Genomic DNA, 19245 nt, shown 5'->3' with positions numbered 1-19245 from the left:
GTAAATCCCTGCAAGAACATTTCAAGATGGTGTCTTCAAAAGACAACTTTACACTGCTATTTTGACACTGTGACCAGAAGAAATGGGAGGACTTCAGTCTTATTTCAGTTTTTCTGTCCTGGACGTCAGTCAAAACTGTTCATTATTTACAGTTAGTTGGTACTTATTTTCTTTGAATTGGAGATCACCAACTGCATTATCATCAGCATTAAGGAAGGCAAATTGTATCTCCATGCTTAAATCCCTGAAAAGTGAGTCATGTTGATTTGGAATAGCCAAGGATACTACAGCAAGATTTGGAAAAACAGACAATGGGCATCCTTGCTTTGTGCCCTTGCTGTGTAATTACTTTAGCTTCAGCACCTGGACATAGTGTATCAAATATCTTAAGCAAATTATTGCCTATGCCAAATGTATGTAAAACAGAACTGACATAACGTATTTATTCTTTGAAACAAAAAATATGATACCTTTAGGACATTATTTTTCTCAGTATAGTTATATTTAATAGATGAAATGTAATAGCACTTCATTTCTTTGTGGTTTAGTTATATTTTCCACTTCAGTGCTTCCCTTCAATAAATCGATCTTGGTCTGTTGTTAAATGTTTTGGGCCTTTAACAACTAGCCTAGTGACAAACTGAATTAGAAATGTGTTTCATTAGGTCTTGTTTAACTCTTTTTCAGTGTTTAAAGGGCCCATTCACGAGGTATTCAATAAACGCTTGCATTTTTTTCTTAGAACAATATGCTGGACTTCGTGTTTGCTGTCGATGACCCTATTACGTGGCATACAATGAACATGACGCGAAATCGGAACCACTATTCTTTCCTCAAGTATCTTGGTTCAAAGCAAATCAGTGTCTTGCAGAATAACTATGGAGCAGGAGTTTACTACAATACTTTAGTACCCTGTGATGGCAAGGTAAGTGATTGTGAGAGGCAAATATATATTTTCTTAGTGGTGTAGACGGCATGGAATCTAATTCTAAGTAGAAACAAGGAGCAATCATTGCTGTTGCTTTGTTCTCTTGAAAGCATGCTTTTGATTTTTTTTTTAAATAAAAATTAACTTAGTAAAATGTGTTGCATCCCCTGAAAACATTTTATCTGTATGAAACGTGAAGAAGGACTCATTGCTGCTGCATCTTAAAATATAAGAAACACAGAGCTTTATGACACTGACAGTTCATGAAGCAGGCAAATGCTGATTTAAATTTAAGTAAGTCGCTCAGTGGTGTTAGCTACTAATTTTATCATTTTAATAGGTTTTTTAGGAACCAGACCCTTTTGTACCACTTGCTTTGATAGATGTTTGTGCTGCAAAACTTCTGCACCTCTTTACTGATGTGAAATGTAAAGTATGCCTTTTTTCTTTATTTCGGCAACTTAACTCTTCAGGGTTTATGTTTAGCTGACTTCAGTGCTTGCCAACTCAGGGCCTTGCTTGCTGAAAATCTACACTGAACTTATTTGGTAGATCACATGTAAGCCCCTTGAGTTGACCTTGTCACTTCTAGTGAGATGGTAAGACAAACACACTAAGCACAGAGAAGAATATTTGGTGTAGAGCATTAGCATGTTTTCCTGGTGGGTAAAAACATCTGTTTTGGCAGGGCATGTTAATGGGAGTTAATTGTTTGTTTGATTTGGTGAACAATTGTTCTTGAGGCCTCCAGAAACAGTTGAGGTTAGGGAAATTGAATAGTCTGTCACTCCATGGCCAGTGGAGACAACTGGTAAGTGAAGAGGCCAAGAAAGGGAACGTAGTACACATTTGGCCTGGGTTTTAGGGAGAAATATCCCTCACTGTTTAGAAATTACAAGTGCTGGAGTCCAGTACACGTCTTGTTAATCTAACTGTAATTAATAGTGATAGTGTCATCCTCTACCATTAATAGGACCCCTGCGTGTTTTCCTGGAAGCCTAGTTTCCTTGTAATAATTCAAAGTAGTTTAGATGTTGCCCATTTATAAAGCCTTCTAGATGCATGTTGGCTTCACCCTGTGGCCGCCTTGGAGAGGTGGCCTGAAAGCATGTGAGTGTCTCACATTTACCATCTATGGGGAAAGGAGTTGGATCTTTTTGTCTGTGATTGCTGTGTATGTGGAGAGGCCCACCCATTAGTGTTTGGGAGGTGGGCCTGAAGCAGTTCTTGTTCACCCCTTAGCATGTGTAATTAATTTGAGCTATTTAGAGAACCATGAACTTCACTGTTACAGCCTGTGTGGGGGTTGATGCTTCATATCCAAGTCTTACGTCAGATGATTTAAGAAGTACTGTTGGAGTTCTGGAGATGTAATTCCGGCGAATTACTCCGAGTGACTCAGTCTTTCCTCATGTAAGGAGTTGTGCATCTGGTCAACTCCTTTTTATCAGAGAAATCCATTAAAAATGTACGGGATGTCATTGTTGGTCATGAAAAAGGTTATGAGTTCCTATAAACAAGTATATTTTAGGGTGTGCACAAACTGTCCGGAGCTCCCACTCTGAAATGCCTACCCGCCACTCTACAGAGTAGATATACTCACTAACCTTGGTTTGCAAAAAGGTTTTATTCTTGATTTTACAACCTCCTTGTGTGAATGTCAGGGCTGGTTTTATACACCTAAAGAGGATCTTTGCAGTTGCTGTGCAACATGGCTGGCATCACCTGAGTAAGTAGCTCTGGAAGTCATGTCCCTAAACTATACAACGCTTCTAAAGAAGTAGGACGGGGAAAGACAGTTACACTTGTAGTGTGGAATGTTTAATTACACTGGTGAGTACTTTCTTTAGGTTTAACATAGACTGAGAATGTCTAAAACTTTAACTATAATTAGTTCCTGTGTTTGTCGATGTCTGCATGCTGCCAATTAAATACCACTGTGATTGTGTCTGTTTGAGATATTTCCCAGTGCACATTGACTTTGTAGAGTTAAGGTTTTAGACCAGTAGGTTGTTGTGGCTTGTTATTCTTCTTATGTTCAACATGAGTATATTTGTGTTCAGATGCACAAAGAAGTTTGTACTAGTTGCAGTATCTACATTTAAAGACTGTATATGTTCTGACAGTTGTAGGTCAAGGTCCACAATGTTGGTCGCAAGGCATTGAGCCAGCATATGTAATCTATAGTACTAGCAGATCTTGAACCAAGACAGACGACGATGAAAAGGGCAGGTGGTGTTAAAAATCCTAGATTAAAAATACCTGGAGTCAACTGGGCCTACCCAAACTGAGTGCCCCCCCAGCCACCTTGGTTCCCTGTGTAGTGCAACTGCTGACCTATTATTCTTTGGCCACAGGGACCAAAGAGAAAAGTGAGTGACAATGAGAATAAATAGGTGGGTCTAGCTAGAAGCTGTTGCCCGCTGACGGACCTCATTGCTAGTGTATCTTTTACCTGCCACCTCTCCGCCACCAATTCTCCATAGTACACAGTTGCTTTTCAGGAGCTACTGAAATCTTCTTTTCTAAGAGTTGCTAAGTTTAATGAATAGTGGCAAACAAATTTTGTGGAAGCGAGTCAACCGTTATTCGTGCGATAGTAGTTCTGGACTGTTTTCTAGCTAATCTAATAAATAGCTCAAATTGGAGTATATAAATAAATCTTTTTTAATACTATTATAAAATTGTAATTATTATTAGATATATGGAAGGGCATAATATGCATAATACATTTTTTATCTATGTGTACCCATGCCTTGCTGTGCCTCTGCATTGCTCCATGGTATCACAGAGACCGCTACTCCTGCGTTCTGTCCAAATACAGATGTAGTAGGACTGAAATCAAGAGCTTCATGAAGGACATTTAGTGCGCACCATGCTTTTATTTTAACCAATGGCTATGATAAGAATTCTGTGTATCTGTTTCTGTTATATAGAGAGATAAATCAGCCGACTAAAACACAGTTATGGTTTTGCTCAAACATGTACAACCCCTGAAATTTGCTGATATTTGGTTTCCAGTGCACAAAACACGTCATAACTTGCACCACCAACCATGTTGTTTTTTTTTTTTTTCTTTTTGTGTGTCGTTGGTGAATTGATTGTGGAGCTTGGCAGATAGTACACTTTATGGCTCTATGTGGCTTGAGTTTTGCTTTACTCCATTTCCTCCTCTCAGGCTACACATCAGATGGAGTGTTTTTGTGGGACCTGGCCTGCTGTAATGAATACAGAGAAGACCTCAACGGAAGCCAAAAGTGGCATGGACCCACAACCAAAATTGAAGATGGAAGATGTCTTTGCTTGTTGGCCTGGTTGTCATCCTCTGCTACCACTCAGCATGAAAATGGGTAGACACCATAGATAATTACACTAAATGTTTGCTTCTGCATTAGGTTTGGCATGACCATCAAACGTCGACACTTCAAAGATTGTTGAAGGTATTGGAAACCTTGAGGATACATTTAATATCTTTCATTTAGCAACTGATTGTTGTGCAACATGCAACAATCATACAGGGAAGAAAGTAGAAGGGATTTCTGGACAACCTGCTTTCCTACTCTGTTGGACCTGACCCTTTCCTAAGGGTTATCCCAAAACATTCCGCCTTCCTCCTCCTATTTTTCTGACCTTCTTTTTTGTTGGCTTTAGGACTCTGGGCACTTTACCACTGCTAACCATTGCTCAAGAGCATGTACTGTCTCCCTAACATAGTAACATTGCCTCATACCCAATTGGCATATTTGATTTACTCCTAAGTCCCTGGTAAGATGCACTCACTACCTGTGCCTAGGGTCTGTAAATCAAATGGTACTAGTGCTTTAGCAGCACTGCTTGAGCCACCCACCTAAGTAGCCCCTTAAACATCTCTCAGGCCTGCCACTGCAGGACTGTGTGTGCAGTTTACTACCACCTTGACTTGGCATTTAAAACTACTTGCCAAGCCTAAAACTCCCCTTTTATTACACATAGGTCACTCCTAAGGTAGGTCCCAGATAACCCTTTGGGCAGGATGCCATGTGAGTAAAAGGTAGGACATGTATGTTTGTTTTGCATGTCATGGTAATGATAAACAGGCTATTTCATTTTTAATACTGTGAGGCCTGCTCCTCTCATAGGCTAGCCGTGGGAATTTCCTTACACACTTTTACGTGGGAATTGCTGATCAGAAAGGAGTAGCTTTGTCATGTTTTGTATGTTTAGAATAGTAATGATAAATCCTCCTCACTGGTGAAGTTGGATTTCACATTACTGTTTTAGAACTAACACTTTTAGAAAGCGGGCATTTCTCTGTGCTTATAACTGTGTGCTTTACAGCCTGCCTCGAAAAAACATCTGTCCTAGATTCATTTCCTCTAGACAGCCACCACACAGGAAGTGCTGGCTGTGACAGGGAATACATCTGCATTCATCTGCACACTGAAAGCCTTCCCAGGCAAGAAGGTGGAGAGGTGGCTCGCAGTTACATTTGAATAGGTTTTGTCTTGCCCTCACCAAAGGAATGATTTACCCCCTACTGGTAGTCTGTAGCCAGGGCTGGGTTGAAAGGGATCCTTGTGCACTTCAGAAAGTTCCTTTGAAGTCACCCCTACATCAAAGCCACTTTTGGGTATAAGTACTGGGGCTCTGGCCCCATCTAATCAGACACTGTGTGGGACCTATAACCAGACATTTCTGACCCCACATCTGCACATTGTCAGGAGGAATGCTGTGCTGCCAGGAGCAGTGGCCATACTTGTTAACTGCTTTGCTGTGTTGGCCTGTTGATTACTGGGCTGAAGGAGGGGCTGCCACTTTGCAACTTATCTGGATGAGCTGGCCTGCTACCTGCTTTTGTGCCTCAAATGTTCTCCAAGGGCTTTTTTGCTTGCCCCCCTGTTTTGAAATCTCAGGACCATCAAAGATCTTGCCTACACACCGCTGCTGTGGGACTCTGTCAGACATGAGTACGGCTGCAGTGTGTTTTAAGTAGGAGCCATGATTGATCACTCCGTGCTTTGCATTCTACAACCAGCGTGTGTTGAGTGCTTCAGATTTCCCCTAGGTCATAAGAATCTGCATGTGTGGGGCACTCGTGTTGCACCAGCGCGTGTTGAGGGCTTCATATCCTCTGAAGAACAGTGCGTGTCCAGCGTTTCGTTCTGCTTGAGCCTGAAGCGCATGTGCCGTTGTCAGTCCGAAGTGTTCTGGGTTATGAGACTGACACAACAGTGCCAAGGGAAGCCCTGTGAGCGCAAGCAAGTCTGGTTACCGTGACAACAGGAACTCCCTCACCACAGTTCTGGCCGCACTTGTGGGAGGAGCCGACATTGCATGCCTGCAGTGACCGTGGAATCATAGCATGTGGATTCCCCTTTCTACTGCAACGGACTATCTCATCTGCTGCCCATTCAGACTTGAGTGGTCCGTCACCACCCCACCTTCCCACAAGAAGACCCCCATGACACGGACCCCTCCCTCCCCACCACCTACACACACCGGTGTAGGTGGTGGGTTAGAACCCAGCACCTAACGGATCGGGAGGGCTGTGGTATCACGGTATGCCATGTGGAGTAATGCATTGACTCTCCCATGTGGGGGCATTTCATCATCTGTCTGCTTTTAATGCAGCTACTATATTTTTGAGCGCTGTGATTACTTTCATGCATTCACTGTGATACTTGCCAATTACATAATTTAAAAAGTGTATATATATATATATATATATATATATATGTGTGTGTGTGTGTGTGTGTGTGTGTATATATATATAATTTAATAAATCTGCTTTGTTGGTGTAACCCTTTGGGGAGTCTCTTTTGTGGTGTGTCCATTGTGTTATTGTTTGAGTGTGTTGCAGAAACACTTTAAACATTGCCTCTGTAGATAAGCCTGCCTGCTCTGCGCCAAGCTACCAGAGGGTGAGCACTGGTTATCTTTGGTGTGTATCTGACTTACCTTGACTAGAGTGGTGGGTTCTGCCTGGCTTGGGTGCATACCTTAGCCAACAAGAAACCCCAGTTCTAACACTCTCAAATGAAAAATTATACGAACTTCTCTCTAACAGGACAATAGTACACACAATAGAACATTTTTATTATAAGCAACAGGGTCATTCATTGAGATCCTAATATTATTTCAAAATTTCTGTTAATATACATCTAGGTCATCTCTCTCTCCCTATTGTGAAAACAACACAGCGGGCAAACTAGTCAAGCTCAAGGGAGCAACTAAACTCTTTTTGGCATTGATGGGCACGGCTGTGGCTGGTGTTTGAGAATGTGATCCTCCTCTACCTGTGAATTTGAATGTTATAAGTGACTTAGTCGATTTACATAGAGAGACTTTAGATATTAACTACAGTAAAATGCAGATGTTAATGCCCGAGTTAAAGAGATTTTTTTAAAAATGGTTCCTGAAAAGGCTGTCTCTTCTAAAGCTGTTAAAGATGCGGATCTACTCTCTGAAAACCTGCAAGGATTCTCAAATGTAATGGAAAACTGGAGAATAGGTAGCGCTATAATAACTTAGAGCTAAATAGAGTATTAAAAAGGAGGCAAAGAATCTAATGCTCAGACTTTATTGCGGGACTCTTGAGACAGTTAATACAACTCAAAGTGCCCATTGAGGAAGTTCTCTCGAGTATTCAACGCTAATAGAAATACTAGATGTTAACAGCGTCTTTTGTCATATCAATCTACTTCAAGAGAATACTTTACATTTGTCCTCTTGTGAACAATGCTGACGCACTGATCTTTTTCTGATAAACTCTGCCATATCAAATGGGGTCAGTGCCCCTATTACTGATCGTTCAGCAGCGTTTTATGTTGGAACAGTATTAAAAGTAACTGGTCCTTTCCACATTATCTTCTAAAACAAGATTACTTAGGAAGGAAATTTTAGAGTTACTTAAAGGAAATCTAGGTAAGGTACTTGCTTGATTTCTTTGGAACCCAATCAAAGCCATTATCATGGCATTACATTGTCCTTCTCTTATGACGTATCAGAATCAAAAAGGCTAGAGGAAGAAAAGTTAAGAAATAAATTGCCAATTCTGATTTATAACTGTATATGATGTTTGCTTCCTACGTTTGCTGAAAGAAACTCTACTTACCTGGCAATTATGGCTGCTGGATGCCTTATTAAGGCCATACACCATGTTAGAGTTGCTAAAACTTCTCTCTTATATAAAAGAAACATTTTGGAAACTGAAACTACAAGTAGTTTTCACTAGCCAGCAAGAGCATTTGAACCATATTACAGCATTAAACAATAAAGCAAGGGAGTTTATTTATAACCATAGGTAGTTAAAAAGTATTTTAAAGACAGCAAAGACATTTATATTAAGGATCACTGCCGCTTCTTTGATTATGTCAATCTTTCAACTATTGACAGTGAGGGTACTTAAAATCACTATGGGCTCATTTTATAATCAAAACGATGAAGTTATCCATTTGAATGTGACCCTGATAAAGTAGATGGACCATAGTGTTTACCAGCGGAGATTTATAAATGTCTAGTAGATGAGATAGCTTTTCTATATTTGGAAGTTCTCAGAGAATTAGACAATACAATCTAATGTCTGAGATTTCTCAGGTAACATCATTATCAACATGTCTCCTGAATTTATACTCAGGGCAAATGCTTTGTATATTTAAGGATCAATTGTTTTTAAGAAGATCAAATTTAAAACACTAACAACCTTGTGTAAATTTGGCAGATTACAAGAGTTCTTCAACTACCACAATTCCACAATTTGAAAAAATCCAGGTCTACCAGCCATTTTTGTAGATGAATACATTCTAAATCGGAATGAGGCAGGGATTAACAGATTAATGGCTCGCTTTCAAGATCGATCATTGAAGTCTTTTTGCAGTCTGTGATGTGAATTTGGATTACTTAAACCTTAAATAACACACACACATTTTTTTATGATGAAGCAGGTGAAGCAGTGCTCACTTTGTCATTTTTACAATTGTGTACTTTCTTAAAGATAATTCCAGGCCTCTCAGTAGCTTCTATGTCAGACTTTTATTCTGGCCTTGGATGACCTAAATCGGATGGTTTGTCATGCTTTATTTCAGTGGTCAGCTGAACAAATTAGTGAAGATCAAATGTATAACATTGACACTGTTTTATGCTGTCAGTTGCATTAATACTTGTCTCTAAAAATTGGTCAAATAACCAAGTACCTACTTATTGGGAATGGTGAGAGTATTTTAACAAGACTTATGAACTGACGTATCAAATGGCTTTTGCAAAATTGTACTTTGGATAAATTCATTTGCTGCCTGAAAGACCTTTATAATTATTTACATTTGTAATTTGATCCTCCTTCCCCCTTCCTCCTTCTCATTTTCTTATTTCCTTTGATTAACTGACTGTCATTTTTCTGCATGTTTTTGGCTTTTTTGTAGTGTGATGCTGTGCTTTCATGTGTTTTAACAACACTACCCACCTCACCAGTCAACCATTCACGCAATTTCTTCCTTGATGTGAACCTCACAGGAAGCTTATCAACCATGACTGAGGAAGAAGTGATCCATGGCCTCTTCATCTCTCTGCTCCCCAAACCGAAAATTACCAAGGAAAAACACACAAAAAAGCTACAATCTTGACCTTATGTTTATCTCCCTTTAGAACTGTTACTTAAATCTTCTAGACCATTGGACTGGTTCAATTATGCTGCTATCCAGATCCTCAAACTATTCAAGTACAACACAAAGACCAACAGCACTAGTCCTATAAAGAGTCTTTTAAATAAGTCATGACCACCAGAACCAACTCCACAGTATACCAGCTCCCTTATTGACTTCAATAGATGAGCCCCAAATGACAGCTTTGGCATCCATATCCTATGAAAAATATGCACCATGAACTCAGATCCCTTGTTAGGTTGGAAATTGAGAGATGCACAAATTACCATAGCATAAGACAAGCCTTCTGAAGCTGAACAACCTAGATTTAGAATTGCATGCAGCCATAGATTATAGACCTTCTCCTTCTTCCCTTGTCTTCAGAAAACAGCTGAAAATACATGTTAAAAAGCAGTTTGTTCCTCCTTCCATAAAGAACTGTTACTTTTTTCCTGCACCCCTTTTTCAAAGCCATGAAGAATGCCCCTCTAATCTTTGTACACAACCTTCAGTTGCTCCAACTCTGTACTTTGTGGTTCACTTTGGTTCCCCAAGCTAGATTTCATGTGTTTCAATATATATGTAATCTGTGTTATCCTTATTGGTGTTTCTGCCAAAGTACTGTGAATGTTCCCGAACGCAGTATATTTGAGCTCGAAATGATAAAAAATAAGCAACCTGCAGCTTTGTTAATTCAGATATTGGTGAATTAAAAAGCCATGATCTTGAAAAAGTATTGTACCTTGGATGTAACAGAGTATTCTTGGATTAAATGCGAAAATATAGGTTTATCATGCAGTTGTTTTAGTTGCATTTTCTTTGAATAACAGCTGGACGTGTACCCTAATGCTAGGAGGCTGTGTTGATGTAGATGCCATCATTAACCCCTTCGCTGCCAGGCCTTTTCCCCCTCAGGTGCCAAGCCTTTTTTTGGCTATTTGGGGCAGTTCGCGCTTAGGCCCTCATAACTGTTTGTCCACATAGGCTACCCACACCAAATTTGTGTCCTTGTTTTCCAACATCCTAGGGATTCTAGAGGTACCCAGACTTTGTGGGTTTCCCTGAAGGAGACCAAGAAATTAGCCAAAATACAGTGACAATTTCGTTTTTTTATTTTAAAAATGGGAAATAAGGGCTGCAGAAGAAGGCCTGTGGTTTTTTCCCTAAAAATGGAATCAACAAAGGGGTTGCAGTGCTACAATCACCAGCTTCCCAGCTTTCAGGAACAGGCAGACTTGATTCAGAAAACCCAATTCTGCAACACAATTTTGGCATTTTACTGGGACATACCCCATTTTTACTATTTTTTGTGCTTTCAGCCTCCTTCCAGTCAGTGACAGAAATGGGTGTGTTTCTGGATCCCAGAAACCTAAACATTTCTGAAAAGTAGACAAAATTCTGAATTGAGCAATGGGTAATTTGTGTAGATCCTACAAGGGTTTCCTACAGAAAATAACAACTGAAATAAAAAAGTATTGAAATTGAGGTGAAAAAAACAGCCATTTTTCTCTACGTTTTACTCTGTAACTTTTTCCTGCAATGTCACATTTTGAAAGCAATATACCGTTACGTCTGCAGGACTCTTCTGGTTGCGGGGATATATGGGGCTTGTAGGTTCGTCAAGAACCCTAGGTACCCAGAGCCAATAAATGAGCTGCACCTTGAAATGGGTTTTCATTCTATACCGGGTATACAGCAATTAATTCGGTGAAATATAAAGAGTGAAACATAGCAATCAAGAAAACCTTTGTATTTTCAAAATGGGCACAAGATAAGGTGTTGAGAAGCAGTGGTTAGTTGCACATCTCTGAATTGTGGGGTACCCATACTAGCATGTGAATTACAGGGCATTTCTCAATGTAATGCTGAGCATTTCTCTTCTGCAATCGCGCTGGAAGCATGCTTCCAGTGCGATGGGAGGTGACCTCTGATGAGGTCAGCACGCGACATCACCAGACTTCACTCAGGGGTTAGGTGGGAGGTTCGGTGGGGGGTGGAAGGGGAAGCGATTCCCCTTTCAGCCCTGACTTGGTGGGGTGAGGGGGCAGTCTTCTGGGGGAGCGCTAGCGCTTCCCCCGAGGGCCGGTGTATGGACATAACCATTACGTCCATGGCTGCAAAGGGGTTAAACGTCTTGCCTTCGATACTCATTCCCTAACTCCTTACTTTAAATGGCAACACAAATCCTTTGTAGAATGTGACCCCCTGCGTGCATCCGGTGTCTTGTTAACTAATTTCTTACACTTTCATCCATTATAAAGGTACATAATGCTTTGTCTCTTCCATAAAAGGATGTGTTTATTTCAGTTCATATTCATGCAGAACTGGGTAACATCAGTTTGTGATTTAATTACATGACAGTTATTGATCTTATGTGTGTAACGTACACATTAAAGCATGATGTGAAATAAAACAACATCAAAAATATAAACATGTTAAACACAGGTTCAATTGGTGATCTTTAAATAACAGTTGTTGTTAAAGAACGAAATGAAAAAATCTTCAAAAACAACTTTTATTCTCCCACTTAAGAATAGATGCCCTCACATATGTTATAATCCCATTAATTTTGATGAAACCCCAATAGTTTTGTTCCGAGGTGTGGAAATCTCAAATACGTATTACATTTTCAGAAATAACAAGAACGTTATTCTGTACTCTGTCTGTAAATACCAGAGTAACTGCCGTTCTTTTTTCTTCCTTCAGCAGCCACAAAACCTCTGTCTTCCTAAAAGAAACTTACCTGTATCAAACTCCTAAAAGTCTAAGAGACCATCCAGTAACTGTTCAGGGCATTATTAAATCAGAATTGGCTAATGTGAGCAGTTCTTCATGAATATGTTAGTTGGACAGCATATTCAGGTTTTGCAAAAGTGCATTTGAGGTTGCAGGAGTAGTGACATATTGTCAGATTTGTAATTGACAAAAAGGCATCAAGGAACAAGATGATTTAATAACTTTTCAAAATATAATTTAGAATGTATGTCCAATAATGATCTATATAGGGCCGATAAACTTACCAGCTCTTATGAACATCGACAGATAACTGCATTAATTTTGTTTTATTTGAATATTTCAGATGATAAAATATGGGGTAGTGAGCACTGACAATTTGATTATGGATCTCCTTCACTGGAAGACTTTGTATGTTGCTGGAAGGCTACACAAACCCGTAAGTAAACATAACACCGATGTATTGTTTGTTACACTTTTCAGAAGATGAAGAAGCAATTCTTGTATTTTACTTTGAGTGAAAGTTTAGTGAATTTGGTATGTTTAATATTTTTTGTTTAGAAGTTGCTCAAGCATTCATGCAGCTTCATGCAACCCTTGAAATAGCTAAGGAAGTATTCTTCATGAGCTTTCACTACAAGTGATGAGGGTAAAGTCACCAACCATATCTTTCTGAGTGATGCAAACATTAGGATTTACCTGCAAAGAAACTGGCCTAAAACTTTATTTATTTGATTCTTGAAGGTGTTGATTTTAAACAGTTTCAAGAACAAAATTGAGTATAAAGGTGTAAGATGTCCATCGGCTGACCAGCAACTGCCACATGCTATTGTTTGTGTGTCCTTGAGCCCACGGCAGCTGTTTCACCAGTCTCATATTTTCATATTTTCTGAAAAAAATAGTTTATATAATACATACTCTTACTTACATCCTTTACGTGAATGCTTCAACTAAACAGTGCTGTAGTTAAATATTTGTAAAACTAATTTTTGATGCTGATAATATTACTTGTAAAAGCAAATTTCCTTGATGTTAAGTAACTGTTTGCATTAGCCTTTACACTTTTTTTTCCATATGTTTCAAAATATAACTTCCTGGCAGCAAAATACTTATGTTCCTAACCGCTATAAAAGTATTTTAGCACTTCCAGCTTATAAATAGCCCCTTCTTTAACTACTGTAATTCCTCTTGACCTTATGCCCTAGTCCTTAAAACCAATATGACCAGATGCTAATGTGAACTGCTGGAAATGTGGTTCTGTAGTGAACACATTTAGTGGAACTGTGTCTGAATATGAGCCAGCTGCAAGGAAATACTCAGCCGTGTCACACAAATCCTGAAATAGCCAGTCGAGGCTCACCCCATGGTAATCAAGTTTAATATGCAAGGGCTCTGCCAGGAGGAGTGGATTAAGGCTTGGACCGTTTGTTTGTCCCTTATGTTGGGAGCAGCTTAGAGACTCATTACAAAATTTGGGGATAAAAATTGTGCCTCATCATTGTCTCAGTAGATACTTTCCCTTTGGTAGTCACTGATGCTTGAGACGATCTCACAGCTTATGCCAACAGGGCACCTATTCAGATGGTATATGGGAATTGCTGAGTCAACATGCAACAGCTCTGAGCCAACTCACTTACTACTGACCGCACGTGTGAGTGCTTCAGATGTTTAAAGATTACTGCAAGCAGAGTGACAGCACTGAACAAAATCCACCAAATGTTGGCTTGAGACAACTGCTTGGTCAAACCAATTTTACACTGGCCGATATTACACGCTTCCGGGAACCCTGCATAATGTGGCACTGCTGTTAAGGCCATAGTCTGTGTGCTCTGACCCCCTAAAACATGGTAAAATTTGATAATTCTCCCCCCTCAAAACCCAAATGAGTTATTTAACGTCACACTAAGACGAGACTGTACAGGAACATATATAGGAAAATACACCCTTGGAGTGGAAAGTGAAATGTCATCTGTGGAGTGCAGCCGTTATTATGCTATCCATTAGAGTGACAAGGAAAACATGACTTCTGACCTGTGTAGCCTGGCTATTGCAGCTTTTTAAACCTGCAGGCAAACCTGTCAAAATAACCCCTTTTCAAATGAAAGGACCTTACTTTTATATTTTTAACAATTCACCACTAATTAGACCTTGTTGGCCACAAGTTAGAGTGCATCGTATTTACAAGTGGTACATGCAAGATTTTAACATTAGTATGTACCTGTAGCGACCAGCCTACAGAAGCTATGTTCAGTGTAAAGAATTGTAGCTGTTTTATGTGAATAACTAAAATTCAAAATAAGGGCTCTGGTATAGTAGAAGCTACTGGAGTAATTCAAACACTATTTTTAATGTTTATTGAAGTTGTATTTTTAATACACATTTTGGAAAGGAGACTTTTAAAAACTTAGACATTGCCTGCACCTCAAGTCAGCTAATTAGTATTAACCTGCTGGCAGACGACCTTGTCAGTGCTTCCCCTTAATGAGGTTTGAACACTTCTCCAAGAGCAGAAATAATGTGTTAGACCTTTTCACAGGAAGACCGAGATTTGAGGTATGTGACAGATATCAGCTAGAGAAGGTTCTGGACCTCCACTAGCTTTAAAGTGGCCAGGTGAGTGTAAAGGGATACCTAGGCTAGGGAAGCCTTTTGTCTACAAAGCATTCTGTAGCCAGTTTGTCACCAGCCCAGTGAGAGGAGGAAGTGGTCCCAGAACCATTGCTGCTCATTTGCCTAAACACACCTCTGGATGGCACACAAGCTTCCTCACCTGCAAAAAGATTCTTCCATGTTGGACGTGCATCGGAATAGTGCACTATGGGATAGTTTGTAGTAACACAAGTGGGATGTGTTGTAAAAGTGGGAAGATTTGCCTGTAGGAACTTTTTCCTCATTGATTTGGGAGTATTCAGATGCTACCCCCACCCACTTGCTAGTGAAACCTTTGGAGCTGGTACCTCGCCCACAGCACATCAGAACAGCTTCTGGACCTGCAGAACAACAGAAGAGGACTGGGCCTGCTGTCCGAGATCTGTTTGGAGACTTAAGGCACTGGACCTGTCCCCTCTTGTAACAAAGGACTGAAAAGTGGACTCCAAGAGTCAGTTAGATACCCTCTTGTGTGGCTACAGGGACACAACAATCTTCAAGAGGCTTTTTTCCTGAAAACTATAGCTGACTTGTAGCAACTGACCTGACCTGAATTGGACACTGCTGGTGACCTCTGCATAGTGAGTTTTGACCCCAAGTGCTGACTCTGAGCTCCTAGGAGACTTACAAGTGAATAAGAGGACCTCCTCCAGAAACATTGAAACGTTGTACCTTAGAACATATTTGGATTTCCAAGACCTTCACAGCTTTGGTGGAACCTTGCAGTAATTTGCATTTTTTTAAAGGACTTCATCGGATGCAGCTTCAGACTTGCCCTGTGGACAATTAAAAGCTCCATAAAAAAGACTCATTCCAAAGATGGAAAACTGAGCAAAGGTGTGAGAAGTATCCATGTGACTCAAGAACTTTGGTAGCTGCAAAACTTGAATTTGTCCTACTCTGAGATTTCCCCCCAAAACCAACGTCTTCAGATGTTGGTTGTCTGGCTTTACGAGGCCTTCACTGGGTGCAACCTGAAATCTTGCCCCACTACAGGATTTGAAAGACTGTCAGGTAGTAAAATCTTTGGGTGTGATGACCCAGATGGTGTAGCTTACCCTTGCTCCATTGCAGTCAGCCAGAGCTCCTGATCAGTCCAGAACAGATACTTCTGATTGGTGCTTTACTTTTTCTTGGCACTTTGTGGCTCCAATATATATATATTTTTTTAACTTATCCTTGGTTTCTCTTATTGCCTTTTTGGCATTTTGGGACATTTTGCTCATGATATTTTTCTCCAGTTATAGAAGTTGGTTGTAGGATTAGTATTATGCTGTTTTTGACCATTTATCCTTTTTTTTACTGCTAAATACTTAAAACATTTCCAAACTTAAACCTGTCTATTCTGTGCCATAGCTATCAGGGTGTTGAGCCGAGGTTTACATAACTGAAACTGAGTTTTACTCTGATAGATATTTTTCTTTAATTGGATGTTATAGGAGATTGGTTCGGATTCAAATGGATGTGGTGAATGTGAAACTTTGTTAGAAGTGGAAAGAAGAACTTCCCCACTCAGGTATCACACAAAAATCTATTGTTACTGATTCTTGTATGACCATCTTCGAAAAATGAAAATTGTTTACAAAATTGAGATTATTATCCCACCTCTGTGAAAAGGCAAAACCATTGTTATTGTTTCTGATTCATTCTGTCAGTGCCAGGTCACCCCAACATACTTAGGGCTCCTTCCAATATTAAAATTAGGCCTGGGTGGAGTTCACGGAGTCTGACTCTGCGGAGTTGAAAAAAAACTCAGGGCGGAGTTCCGTGACCCGCAGAGTCCTGAATGCACGCGATCTCTGAAGCGCTAATCAGTGCTTCTGAGATCGGGCACATTCAGGAGAGGGCATTGGCAGTGAAAGTTGCAGTTTCAGTCCTCTTGTGCGCCCGCCTGCCTCGTGTGCAGTGCAGTGCACACGGGGCGGCTGGTGCACAAGAGGCATGAAATGTCAGCTTTCTGTAGCTGCCTACTGCCCCTACCTTAATTCAGGCCAGGGCTGTAGGCAGTGAAAGCTGCCAGGCCTCTTGTGCACCCGCCTGCCCCTGTGCACAAGAGGCCTGAAACTGCCTGCAGCCCTGGCCTGAATTCAAGTCAGGTCCATAGGCAGTGAAAGCTACCGTTTCAGTCCTTGTTTATGCACCAGTGTGCACAAACGATGATAAAAAGAGACAACAAATTACCTGGGTCTTCCTGGGGATCCTCCTCGCCGTCTGACGGCGAGTCTCATCAGCTGCCTCCCTCTGTTCTGCTCCGATGCACGCTGCAGCCCAGTTATGGGCTGCACAGCACAAGCACAGACTGTCTGCGCTTGCACTGTGCAGCCCATACTGGGATGCAGCGTGCAACGGCTGAGCTCCGCTCCGATGATGGGACTAGGGGAGTTTTTGGACTTACTCCGCACTCCAAGCGGAGCACGGAGTTCCGAAAACTCTATTAGCTCCTCCAGTGGAGCGGAACTCCCCAGAAACCCCTAATGAAAATAAGTTGCTAAGTAGTAGATATCCATCCCTGTCCAGCAAGCATAGAACATTCAGTCGTTTGATCTAAGATTGATTATTTCAAAATATAGTCTCAGCAAAAACACGCGCAAACTATTTGTGCTGCAGAGATCTGCTAGGAGGACATTTGCTATAAAATCATACTGGATCACACTGTCTGCTAAAATGTCTGGAGCTCTGACGTTGACTCAGAAGGCTTTGTTTGAGAATCTCCTGCCCTATTTCAGCAAGAAGCTCCAGATTCGCTGCCGTATTACAGTGCTCTGTTTTGCGTTTCCAAAAGAAGTTAAAACGTTCCTCTGCTAATAATTGTCATCCGTTTGGTACCGTTTGATCGGTTAGATGGCCTGGGTGGTTAGTACCACAAATCATGTGTCCCCTTTTTAAACGCAGTGGTGGTGACCAAAGTAGCTATAACATGCTGCACAACAAATGAGGTATACTATGATTGTGTTATTTTGCATGATACTTTGAAAATAGAAACATAAATATAACCGTATAACTTTACTTTCTCAATCAAAAGAATTGTGATTAACAGGGTACGCTTTTAGTACTGGCGGTAGGTGGCAGTATTCTCACGTATGTTTTTCTTTCTGGACCTTTTTTTCTCCTTGAACTATTTCGAAATCAAGTCATTCTATGGGAATACTATTGGTAATAATTGGAGAACGGAACGATAGTACATGTAAAATATTGTTTTATTAAAATAAACGTAACAGTATCTCATAGTTTCCAATTCAACCTTAAAACTTTACCTCGATCATGTAAACTGTAGCTGACTCGATGAACGATGCGTGCTTGGATCCCTTTCCTTTATTTCACACAAATTATCGTTTATTTCAGTCATTTGTGCACGCGGCAACAACGCTATGCAAATGCGGGTGATAAAATACTACGAATGATCCCAAAATATTGTACATGCTACATAATGGATTTTTATCAATCTTCAAACGCTCAATGAATGAATGTATTTCATTTATCGAGAGTTTAGAGTATCTGAAGCAGTTTATGAAGCGAGTAGATACGCCCGAAAATAATAAAAAGAGAAGAAAGATCAAGATTCCGTTTGCTGTTTTTATGTGGACTGTTTTTTTAAAATGACACTTGTTATTCTGATCTTTGTTTTCAGCTGCAAGTTTGATGAGAACATGCAAACACTGCAAGTGAGCATTACCCAGCAAAATCGAGACAAACAGAAAAGACTGATTAGAATCAGGGAGGTGGGTGCTAAGAAGAGGGCTGTTAGGAAATGGCACTGTTTGTGAAAGGGTAGCCACGGCCTTCCTTCAGTAGCAGACGCTTGCAGTGTTAGTGACCTTGGAATTGAGGTATTTCTCTAGAACCGGGTTCTCCAACAAGTAGCTTATGAGCTACTGGTAGCTCTCCAGCTGCCTAGAAATAGCTCACCTGTGTCCAGTCTTGCCTATTAAACTAGATGCTTGATTTAATTAATATATGTATACCAAAATTGAAAAAATGTGTATTTGAAACTAAAATCTGTGTATTTTCTGAACTGATAAGCTGATGGTTGAATTTTCAAAATTTAAGACTGATTTTTGAGTTCTTAATCATGTGGCATTGGGGAGGTTTATTACTAATAATATTACCTTGGTGCCAGGGACAGGGACATTTAAGCTATGACTGTTATGTATTACCATCATAATGGCATTTCAAATTGACAAAGTATTTCTTTACAATACTGGTGGCTACCTTGCCTGATGCTGAGGCGATCACTGTGGATAATTTTACTAGGACTGTAACTAATATAATCTTTTCTGGTGTAGTCATTATTACAACACTAATGATATCAGTAGCTCAGGA

The 19245-nt window shown here is 40.3% G+C and overlaps 1 protein-coding gene across 2 annotated transcripts in view; it reads left to right on the top strand.

Annotated features, from left to right (window-relative positions):
- The window catches only part of TAMM41 (TAM41 mitochondrial translocator assembly and maintenance homolog), a 236417-nt gene that overhangs the window by 30471 nt on the left and 186701 nt on the right, over nt 1-19245 (top strand). For both annotated transcript variants that reach the window (XM_069206661.1, XM_069206660.1), the window contains exons 2-3: nt 743-925; nt 12623-12715. In XM_069206661.1, the coding sequence (XP_069062762.1) occupies nt 749-925; nt 12623-12715 (270 nt within the window). In that variant the 5' untranslated portion in view covers nt 743-748. The remainder of the gene's footprint in view (nt 1-742; nt 926-12622; nt 12716-19245) is intronic.

This window comes from Pleurodeles waltl, chromosome 9 (assembly GCF_031143425.1).
Source record: "Pleurodeles waltl isolate 20211129_DDA chromosome 9, aPleWal1.hap1.20221129, whole genome shotgun sequence".
In the NCBI taxonomy this organism is placed as follows: domain Eukaryota; kingdom Metazoa; phylum Chordata; class Amphibia; order Caudata; family Salamandridae; genus Pleurodeles; species Pleurodeles waltl.
This window is presented reverse-complemented; position numbering and strand designations above follow the sequence as displayed.